This window comes from Seriola dumerili, unplaced genomic scaffold (genome assembly GCF_002260705.1).
Source record: "Seriola dumerili isolate Sdu_G_001 unplaced genomic scaffold, Sdu_1.0 BDQW01000216.1, whole genome shotgun sequence".
Classification (NCBI taxonomy): domain Eukaryota; kingdom Metazoa; phylum Chordata; class Actinopteri; order Carangiformes; family Carangidae; genus Seriola; species Seriola dumerili.
In genome coordinates, this window is record NW_019174471.1 from 3,475,885 (window position 1) to 3,487,835 (window position 11,951).

At 45.2% G+C, this 11,951-nt stretch overlaps 1 protein-coding gene across 1 annotated transcript; it reads right to left on the reverse strand.

The window, feature by feature from the left end:
- Positions 1-4,932: 4,932 nt before the first annotated feature.
- Positions 4,933-7,603, reverse strand: fzd8 (frizzled class receptor 8). The gene has a single exon (XM_022754054.1). It carries the CDS (start codon positions 7,172-7,174, stop codon positions 5,429-5,431), a length of 1,746 nt encoding a protein of 581 aa, XP_022609775.1. The 5' UTR covers positions 7,175-7,603; the 3' UTR covers positions 4,933-5,428.
- Positions 7,604-11,951: the final 4,348 nt, after the last annotated feature.

Genomic DNA, 11,951 nt, shown 5'->3' on the forward strand with positions numbered 1-11,951 from the left:
TCCCAGCAGATAAGCAGTTTCAGAATATACCAACAATCAAGCCACAATCATTTTTTCCTCATTCTGATGTTTGATGTGAACATGCACTGAAGCTCCTGACCTGTATCTGCAGAATTGTATGCACCGCACTGCATGAATAGTTGCATGAATAAGCAGGTGTTCCTATTAGAGTGCAATGTTTCTTGTTGTTACATACGGCATATTATCAGTTGCTCTTTGATATCAGTGGAAGTTTAAGATTTCACATTTCTTTATATATAATTTCTATGCACTTTCATACAAAGAAATGTTTCACCTAAAAAACCAAAAATCAGAAAAAGTAATATATAAATTAAATGGTCAATATATAGATCATAAAAACAAACGTGTGCGTGTGTTTCAGTTCAGATCGGCCCATGTGGTGGAAGTCTATGTGTGTGAGTGAATGGGTGGATGGGGGGGGGGGCAGATCATGGTTGCTGTGACTTTAGGAGTTACAGTTTTCATCACATCCTCCTATAAGCGGAGAATGCAGTTGTCCCTCAAGCCCATCACCCTGTGACATCACCCTTTTTTTTTTATATTACACTCGTAGACTTTAAATGGCAGCTTTGCTCTCATTGACTCGTTATGCTCAGTATTTATTTATCATCAGAACCATGACATCACATCCCTTTTCAGTGCTGAGTGCAGAGCCATTTCTTTGGACTGAGGTGACCATACCCAGAGTGAATCTGGGAAAACACTTGGCACTTCAGATGAAAGAAGTTTTCCCTTTGTGTACATGTCAGTCAGTCACTGAAGGACTGAGGGAACACAGTGTTCTGCTGCTGTGAGTGAGTGTGTGAGTGTGTGTGGAGGTGGGGGTCCTTGGATTGGAAGAGGCAGCAGGGGTGCACTGTAAGGACTACTAAACCACAGAGGCATTGTTACTGTGCCAATGGGGAGCCAGCCATTTATGCTGCTATCTTTGTTGGGCTCAGTCATGGTGCTGAAGTGAAGCATTTATCTGTTGGAAAACTGCATGACTGACACTGACATCCATTTTCTATTTCATCTTGATTTCACCTTTTGATTCGGCCATAACAAACACAGACAGCAGAAATACAGTTAAGGACAATATTCAGAAGAAGATGAGGAGGAAAAGTCCAGGACTGACCTTGGCCATCTTCCTAAGCTTGCTTTATAAATGTGCAGTCCAAACTGCAACAGCATCAGTGACGTCCACGTCCCCGAGAAACTATAACCACGCAGCCTGACAGGACTCAGAAATGCTGAGCTCCTCTATTTTCCAACATCTGGCGTCTCAAATGGCCACCTGAGAATAATGTGCCTGAGCTGGAGGTCAGAAGCTTTAACATGAATCTAAATGGGTCACTGAAACCCAAGGTCACTGTCATGCTTTATGCACAGAAGAATACAACCGTGGAAACTCTGGGCTTTTAGTACTATTTGCTCATCCTGCACGGTCAGATATAGTCTGGAAAATAAAGAGAAACCACTAACCAACAGTCTTCATGTTGACAAAAACACATGTAATCACATGTTTAGGCTCTTTAAACTACAATTTTGATCAACACACTGCGGTCCACACTGAGTCCACAGCTACAAAAAAAACCCCAAAAAAACCAAAACAAACCAACATGGTGACTTTATCGTAACATTGTTAAGTCATGGTTTTATCACATCTATTCATCCAAAATGCTTCTATTGTGTGGTCCAACTTGAAAATACTAAATATGGGTTGATACATTTGTAATGCAGATCACAAAATTCTGTCCACAGCTGCGATATCTCCTGTCATGAATGAAGAGAGTAAAAAAATGAATAAAAACTTAAACCCAAGTGAATCAGATCAATATCCAATCACTCCTCCTCTGTGTCTGCATCTCAAAAAACACTGTTAGCAATATTTGATAGGCAGAATGCTTCTCCTGCACGAGTGAGGCTCTAACACCTGGATGCAGAGAGTGATCAGGAAAGAAGACAAATCAATCAAAGAGAGGATCTATTCTTACACTTCTGAATGGTTTGAGGGATTCGTTTCTAACCAGCTTTGTTAGTCACAGTTCTGCACCAGTGTCGCCCAGTGACAACAGCCAGCAATGTTTGTATGTTTGCTACCGGCCACAAGAGCAAGCCTCAACAAGATCGGATAAGTAACGCGTCCATAAAATACTTCCTAATAAAACCAAACCATAAACTCAGACGTGACCTGAGCCGTTACCAGTTAATAGCCAGAGCCACAGCGACGGCCCTTCCCCTGTCTGTGTGAAGCACGTCTTAACGACGCTCTCATACTTTCCCCTGTAAAATGCACTTAAATGAGTGGAGGAAATGGGTTGTTAATTACAATGTTTATGTTAAAGAGCCAAGCTAGGACATGCTGCTTTTAAGTGCCTGGACAGTTGGTCTGTGGGGCCAGGTAGTTGGGTAAGAGGGCAGACGCCTGCTGTGAAATAAGCACTACAATTATTGTCCATTCTCAAACACCCAATCAGCCAATGGCTTGAATAACACATTTCGCATATTCTATATAAGGTGTTGAAATATATTAAATTCATTGGTTAGTTATGTTTTATATATGAATCAAACAGGTTTAATTGTTTCTGTTTCTTTGTGATACATAAATCACACAACTCCATAAAAAGCTATTGGATTGTATTCATGTTGAATCCATCATGATGTGAACTTTTTCATGTTGTGAATATGACTGAGGAACGGTGGCTCCTCTTCCCTTTCGCTGTAGGCTGTTTCCCAACATTCCCTGTGTTTTATACTTTTTCATTTATTTGTGTTAAATTGTTCATTTCAGCCCAGTGTTTCAGTTGATCTATTAATTCATCAGTCAGGTTACGAAAAACCAACATCATCAGTTTCACAGAGTTATGCTCAGTTTAAGGGCTTCAGGCAGCGTTGAGATAAAAATAGTTCTGTAGTAAGTGGAACTCTGATAAAGTTGGTTCATGAGTCTGTGCATAAGAAAAGATAACTGGATGCTTGGTTTGATATTTGTGATCTGTTCAGTGCATCCTAAACTTACCTGAGCAGGTGGTAGGTTCCAGTGAGGTGAGGCTGAGGTAAAATGCCTGGTCTGTAGGTAGAAACAGAGCAGGAGACACCCCCCCCCTCCCCGGCCCACCGCCCCCCCCCCCTAAAGTTATTCAGTTGAATTTCCCAGGTTTCATTAATATTTTTGTTTATAATAAATTCCACTTTTTGCATGAACTCTTACCTCCTAACCTGCTTCTTCAAGGTTTCCGAGTGCCAAACAGACCTGCTGGCCTTGATATGGGCTGACAGCACTACAGTGAGTACTGGGAACAACCTTATATACTTTTTCAACCTCTGCTGTGAGTCTTCTGTGTCATTCTTTTAATTTTGACATCCTTTAAGAGCAAAGATGTCACTCTGAGCAGCTTTTCTGTGGCGCTGTGAACAGAAGCACTGAGGCATGTGGAGGTGTGCAGCGCTGCTTTCACCACTAGATGGGGCTGCACATTAATGTCACTGCTGTACTGGGAGGCAGGCGGTCAGAGCTGGGGCTGCACTCTGCCTGTCTGAGGTGTTTGGGGGTAAACAACAGAAAAAACAAGCAGCAAGCCTGGGTGCAAATGTGACTATTTAAATGAAGCGCGCCACCAAATGTTCCAAAACCACTAACTGGTCGTCACCAAGATGCAATTTTTAGACAACTTATTTCAAACTTTCAGCTAAACAAAATCATGTTGAAGACTCTCAAACATGAGTTCACATTAACACAAAAACTGCTCCGAACTGTTGCTCATTTAGGTGGAAGTGAAATGATAAAGATGCTGCTCTTTTCATCTTAAAAGTACAGACTAGTTATTTCTTACAGTACATCTTCATTGCCTGCTGTCCTAGCTGACAACAGAGATGCAAGATTTATATGGCTGATTTACGCTCCCAACAGATGCTTGCCTGGCCTACGCTGAAAAGGAGCTTTGGGGTTTCACATCTGCAGTCTGACCGTAAAGGAATAAAGCAGGAACAAAGCAGACACTACAAAGCCCACTGTCACTATTGACCAGTAAATCAAAGGCATTTCTACGCTGGTTTACAGTGTATCATCTTATGCCAGCGCATTGGGTTAATTGGGACCAAACCAGATACATTTGTAGCAAAAATGCCTCGATTAGGGGGCCCTAAGATGTGAGATCATGTGAACAGACCACCTGTGGGGCTTTCATTGCTATTTCAATATCATTCATGTCAAGGCCCCTGCACTCGCTGACACAGCTTGAGCCGGGGGAGAAGATGTTTCAATTCAGGCTCTGCGAGAAAAAAACCAAACACAAGACGCAGGGGCTCTGGCAGGTTTCAGCTCTAACAAACCTGAAAAAAAAAAAAAAAGAGAGGGGTTCCAAAATGTTCTTTCAATTGTAGGACGTCCATCAAAGCATCCAAATGGGGACGTTTAGGGGGAACCTTGGCACATCAGACAGACACTCCTAATACACACCACCTTTATTCTAGGCTGTTAAAAAAGAAAGATCAAAGTTTCTGCAGATGAAAAGGGTCCGTTCCCTGCATTTATACCCCCATTCACCCACTCCCTCTTTTACTAAATTAAGAAAGCGGGCTTCGGCAGGCATGTGAAGAGGACTTTAACAATTATGGAGATGCTCCAACTCAACCCCTGCCTCTAATTACCAGTCTCTGATGGTTAAAAGGGCTTCCTTTTTAGCCAGGACTCTCAAAAGCTGCTATTGCTGCTGCTGCCATCCTCAACACGGTGACCACAAGGAACCACAAAGTATGCCTGCATGGGCTGAGGGGAAACAGAAGAGCCTCCCTCACATGGGAAAACACTGGAAAAGTTACACCGGTTCTTAGGATTTATCAGATGTTTTATTGTCAAAATAAAGGTCATATTTGCTTTTCTCACAAAAAGAGACATCTACACTTTGTACAAATTTACAATAGCTTATAAAGTTTTCTTTTATACACAAATGTACAGGTTTTTACATAACTTTTATATAAATACATTTGAAATTACAAAATGAATGACCCGTAAAATACTTGGGCACTATTAAGGCTTAATTTAAACTATCTTTGATGTGACTGAATTATACAATGTTATCTGGCACTATGTAGATAAGATGGTAATAAAAAAAGCCAAATGCTCTTTGAATGAAGCTAATTAGGAAGAAAAGTGTCTCTCTGCCTAAAACAAGTAATGCCCAGATTGCGTAAAAAGCCTCAGCCTGTACCTCTGATACATATAAACAGGGAGGAATTAACCTGTGTGAATGCCAGGTACATTGTTTCAGCCAATTCTCCCCACAGCAGTGTGTGTGGATGTTTGGGAGGAAGGAGGGAGACACCTCAGCAGCAGTTCATTACTATGCAAATTGCTTAAGACAGGGAGTGATGGGTTATCTCCCAAACAATTAGCAGTCCTCATAAGCTGCTTTTGTTTTCTCATTCAAACCTGGGACAATGGCATCTGCTTGGGGCACGACACGGAGCTGGCCGTGCCTGACCTCCACGTCAGTCCGGTGCTCACGTCGCTGTACATGGAGCCGCTGGTGCCTTTACTGCCCCAGCAGCACCTGGTGCAGAAAGTCCTCCAGGAGTCCAAAGTTTTACCGGACCAGATCCACACTCCGGACGTGATGCCCACCAGAAGGCACATAAAGTACTTCAACATAAAAACTGCATAGTCCGGACTCCTGCGGTCCCGCTCTAATAAACAGTTGGAGCAGTTGTGTGTGATCTCCCAGGTCTGCCTGTTGTGCTGCTCGTAAAAGTAACAGGCCACTATAATAGTTGCTGGCACAGTGTAGAGCACCGTGAAGATGCCTATTCTAATCATCAGCTTCTCTAGTTTGTCAGTTTTGGTGCCTCCTTGTTTAATGACGCTGCGGATCCTGAACAGGGACACAAATCCGGCCAGGAGGAACATAGTGCCTATGAATAAATAAATCACCAAAGGGGCCAGAACGAAGCCCCGCAGATTGTCCAGGTTCTGGTTCCCCACGTAGCAGATGCCCGCCACCGAGTCCCCATCCACGGAGCTCAGCGCCAGCACCGCGATGGACTTCATGCTGGGGATGAGCCAGGCGGCCAGGTGGAAGTACTGGGAGTAACTGGCGATCGCCTCGTTGCCCCACTTCATCCCGGCTGCGAGGAACCAGGTCAGGGACAGGATGACCCACCAGATGGAGCTGGCCATACCGAAAAAGTAAATAAGGAGGAAGACCACGGTGCAGAGCGCGGGGCCGGTGGTCTCGTAGTGGATGTGCTCCACGTCGAACTCCCGGTTGCACGCAACTTTCTCGTGTCCTGCGATGAGTCTGACGATGTAGCCGATTGAGACGAACATGTAACAGGCTGAGAGGAAGATGATGGGTCTCTCCGGGTACTTGAAGCGCTCCATGTCGATGAGGAAAGTGGCGACGGTGGCAAAAGTTGACACGAAGCACAACACGGACCAAAGTCCTATCCAGAAGGCGGTGAACGCTCTCTCGTCGTGCGTAAAGTAGGGGTTGTGGCACGGCATGGCGCAGTTGGTGATCTGTCCCGTTTTGACACGGTTGTAAAGCGGGTGACGGTCCGTGTTCACCGGCACCATGGGCTCCAAACACTTGCACCCCGGCTCACACGGTGCGGCGGGCGGCTTGTATTTCCCAGACGTGCCGGGTCTGCCGGGCTTATTTTTAGATGGATTGTAACCCTTACCGGGATGGTTGGTGGGTTTTGAAAGCACAGGGGAGACTGTGGTGGAGTCGGTCCTGTTGTAGTCCATGCACAGGGTGTCGGGGTTGCCCTGCACCGGCAGCAGGTCACACTTCATTCTGTCCGGCCAGGGAAAGCCGTACTGCCTCATGAGAGGAGCACAGCCGGCCCGGGCTCTCTCACACACGCTCCGGCACGGCGGGAGAGGTTTTTTGTAGTCCTCCAAGCAGATCGGGGTGTACATGCTGCACAGGAAGAACTTCAGGTCCGGCGAACACTGGATCTCAACCAGAGGCCAGAACTGATGCACTTCCAGTCCCGCCTCGTCCTGCGTGTCGTGGTTGAACTGGTTGGGCATGTAGGTGTAGTTGTAACCGATCCCCTTACACAGGGGCACGGCTATCTCCTGGCAGGTGATCTCCTTGGCCGTGGTGCAGCTGGACCGGGGAAGGAGAGCGAGTGAGAGGAGCAGGTAAATCCCAAACAGGTCCATCTCTCCGGCGCGTCGCGTCCCCCCTCTTCTGCTATGGCACAAACAGCAATAAATCCTCCCAGCCGTCTGCTTTTGGCTCCAGTCCGGTTAGACGTTACGCGGCGAGCCCATCTCGCTTCTCTCAGGATCTTGCACGGAGTTGCAAGCAATGTGCAAGCCGTGTTTACTTTCGGCTGAAGGAGGAGGAGGAGGAGGAGGAGGAGGAGGAGGAGGAGGAGAGGAGAAAACAGCCTTCAGGGCGGCGAGCAGCAGTCAAGATGGCTGAGAGAAGAATCCACCTTCTTCTGGAGGCTGCTCTCTGTATCCTCACACAGCCCGTTGTTAAAAAACCAGAGTGTTGCTGTCCGATCGATACAAATGGAGAAATGTGGGCCTTCCTTTCTTTCTCCAAAACACAACGACTACATTCAGTCGGCTCGTCCCACCTTAGTCCTGGTTCCCATACAAATCATCAGCCTGGAGACGAAGCGGTGCCAATATATACCACAGCCTGACTGGCTACACCTCCGGAGCCGCTCCTCCAATCACAGAGCGGCGGGGGTGGCGCTCCCCGCGTGTCAATCAACTTTTTCCCCCCTAAAAATGTTTTGTTATATAGCTCGTGATCATACCAGTTTAGCCAGTGTCTGTGGCACCGGGAGACAGGACGCCGATGTGGATGATATGTAGAGAACGGGGACCTATACAGCTGAGGATCACCACAGATGAAACAACCACATTTTGAGAGGAAATAAGCACCTTTATGCATTTTTCTGCCAAAAGACTCAGTTTTCATAAAAGTTCAGATTATAGGTTCTGTGTTTATACTTTTATGTGAAGCCCAGGGCCATGCTTGGTCTTAAATAAACTATAATAACCCTGTAATGAATTCCCCAAAAACCCATTCCAAGTAGCAACACTGTCATTTTTTAACATTATAATCATGATAATATATTTTAAATGAAGTAGGCCCTACACCAGAGGAATATTCAGCTACTGTTTTCATAATCCCCCTCAGTGACTAAACTTTCTGCTCACGGTCTTGTAACTTCCTCTGACACACAATCTCTTTTTTTTTTTTGATAGTGTCACAACAATGATAACACAGACACAGACACACACACAGACACACTAGGCGAGGATGCGTCTCGCTCCAAGATGATTGTTTCTGTGTGTGTGTGTGTGTGTGAGAGAGAGAGAGAGAGAGAGAGAGAGAGAGAGAGAGAGGCCAGTTTGGTAAATTGGCTAATTTGCGCATGATAAGACTACCCAGGGAGCTGTCTGTCCTTGTGAAAAAGCTGTTTTATTTTTTAAATGAGGTGCTAATGTTTCGTTTAACGCTTGCATAGAGCTCCGCGGGAGGCGTAATTGCGCGAGGCAAAGACCAAGCAGCAGAGCTCACTTGAGACGCTGGGCAGAGCACTCATATCAGTGTGAACATGCCCACAGTCTGTCTGGGGATCTGTGTAGTCGGTTGACAGTAATCTTATTGTGTTAAACGGCATTTTATTATCTCTGATACGGTCAGTTTTAAAATTCCCTACAACGCCTCCATAAAGTCTTGCTGTATAGAGTTACTTATTCATACTTCCTGTGCTATAGCTGCAATATGGCTTCAGCTGTGCAAACCGACTGCAGCACTACATTTATACACATCTGATTTTATGGATTTCTGTGTACTTTTGCAGTGGTGAAAAGTAACTAAGTACTTTTACTCAAGTAGTGCACTTAAGTACTTAAGTAGTAGTTGTGAGAGACTTGAACTGTAATAACATAAGGACATATTGCACTTTTTAGGCCACCATATTGATCTGACATCTATAGTTACTCTACAAAACATCTGATGAAAAAATAAATTAAAGCTCACCAGCTCCACCTGCTACAAAATCAAAAGACTTCATGTACATAAAATATAACCCAGGGGTCATTCTGCTACTTTCACTTTTCACACTTTAACCTTCTGATATTTGTTTTCTTTCACTCAAGGAATGTTGTGCCTGTAGTGAATGTAGTGTTTTTGAAATCTGATATTACTACCTTTACCAACAGTGAAGGATCTGGATATTTAGTCCAGTATCGCTTTCCCAGAGATCTTTCCAACATGAGCAGAACTTGTGGGCCGAGTATTGGATTGGGGCTGCAAAGGCTGAAATCTTTCAATGTTCATTCTATCTCAGATGGTGAACTTCATAGTGATATAATGCACATGATAATCTTTGTCTGTGATGTTAAAAAGATGTTTTTACACATCTAAAACTAACAGGATGCGTAACTGATGCTGTATTATCACGGGTATCAGTATCAGCATCTTTATCACTGACTGTTCAAGAATTTAAATTAAAGCAGCTCCTGGTAAAACAAAAAAAAACGAGGCGCGCAAGGCCAGACATGTGATCGGCACATCTGTTCGAAACTCGATATTCATTTCAACAACATGAGGGATGTGTTTTTGAATAGACATTTTGTCCTCTACTGTACACACACACACACACACACACACACAGACACACAGTTCCTGCAGAGCCTGGGTGCTAGGAAGCTAATGTGTGGTCTTACAGTGTTTAAAAAAAAAGCGTCTTCCTCCCAGTTTCCCACCCAAGCAAAATGCAACATTGTGTGTGTGGGGCCAGGGTGGTGTTGGAGTTTAAGTTTAGAGGTATTGTGTTTGGAGTGGAGCCAGTGCTTTATCATGTGAGGTAGCTTTTTTATTTTTTTTTATGTTACCGGACCACTGAACGAATAAAATAACCTGGAGTGAGCTGAGCATCAGCAGAGATTGATTAAGTGACTCGCCGGTGAGGGATAACAAGGAAGGAGCTCTGTTAATGGCTGTTTGCTTTTGATTAGGAAACAAGTGTTCGGCTAGCCAGCGCTGTGGAGGTATGTGAGTGTATGTTTGTGCACACAATGGATGGTGTGATATTTTCTCAATAATAAACCTTGGTATTTGAGATGTGTGAAAAAGGACACATAACAAAAAGGGAGTGAGGGTAAGGTGCTGGTCACGATGTGGGAGATTGATGGAGGGAACGGAGGGAGGATAGACGAGGGCAAGAGAGGGCAGCGTGTCTGTACAGAGATAATGATTTACTCTGAGGAAGTCCACTCATCTCCTGTTTGCAACGCAGGGCTGCACGCTGTGAGAAAATATCTCCCCAGAGCAAAGCCTTAAAAGAAATACTCTGTGACCAATGAATAAAATCCACAATCACATCAAGATCCAAAGTTAATGTGTTCAGTTTAAAGCCCCATTCTGTCTGTCGGAATCAAGTGCTCCCGCTGAAGAGAGGAAGCCCATCAAGTGTGACTGCCTGCCAGATCCTGGACTTACCTCTGAGATGGTGAGACAGAGATATGCTAATGCAACTTTATCTTGTAAAGGAAGGCTTCGAGGAGATTTAGCCAATCTGCTGGACACAATTCCAAGAGCCTCGGTGGCATTTAGCGGGCTCGCGCTAACCCGGGGCTGCTTGTTAAGACTTCATTAGCTGTGTTTGCACAGGCCTCTCCTCTCCAAAGAGGTGGAGGAGGGCTCCCCAGGCTCCAGCCACAGCCCCACTATAGACACTCCATATGGGGCTTGTTTGCTCACGGCTGGCCTGGTAATCACTTTCAGGTGGAGCTGGAGGAGCCGGAGCAAGGCTGAGGGGATTGTGAGGAGAGCTGGAGAGCTGAAAACCTTCCCCCCAGCCCGAGCCCCCCGCCAGCAAAGCCCTCTTTCCACCAGGGTACTCCTGAGGTGACAGAGCATGGAGCGTGTACCCTGTGAATTAGCTCACCTTGGGCCCATTACCTTAACAAACACAGCCGGCCCCTCCAATCAGCCTACTGCTGGGAGGACAGGCGGCCCCTGTAAATCCCTGCTTACACCCACTGTCCCTCTCTGAGTGACCAGGGGTGACGTGTGTGTGTGTGTGAGTGTGTGTTTGTATGGAAAGTAAAAACTATGAACTAAAGAATTAAGTCTTGAAGCAGCACTAGTCAACTTAACATGATAACAATAGGAGGCTGCTTGACAAAACTGAACTCACTGCACTCATGTTTACAGTATATACCCTATACACTTCTTACTAAAGGAGACAGAAGGGATCAGAGGGAAGAAAGAGTGAAAAGTATTTGTTGCAGCTGCTTTTATCAAAGGGTCAGTTCATCCACATTATAAAAAGCCAGATTTTCTCATTCATCTCTAGTGGTATCTCACCATGCAGGAGGTTTTGGATTCATTTGCTCAGGTTATCTCTGCCTCCAAATCACAGCTTGAGCTTGATCTGGAGCTACCTTCTCCCAAAGAAAGAGTAAAACCTGTGAATACTTCGAGCAGCAACCTGCAGGGCTGTAGAATGGAGCCCACTTGGAAGTGCTAAAAACTGCAGTGCCTTGAATGACCATTTGAGACTGGTTTCAAAAGTCAGTCAATCCCCATAGACTCCACTGTTAAAATTCCCATTTTACAACAGAAATTGGTCTGTAAAGCTAATTTCCTCCTTCATGACAGCTGTACAGGGGTGAATTTTAATATAACTCGCACATTAACATTTTTATTTAGACTAGCGTGTCACTTTGAGTGACAGGTGGGTGAGTGTATGCTTGTCACAAACCAGCATGCACCAAAATGTCTGGTCAACACACGCCCCTCCTCTATGTCTATTTTTGGATTAGCCAGGATTTAGGTGGAATCAGGCACTGCCAAGATGGCAACGGCTGGGCAGCTCACACTGAGCTTCAAAGCCACTCTTCAGAGACCTATGGCTGACGTCACTGAGGCTACATTCATCTTTGTTTACAGCGTATGGGACAC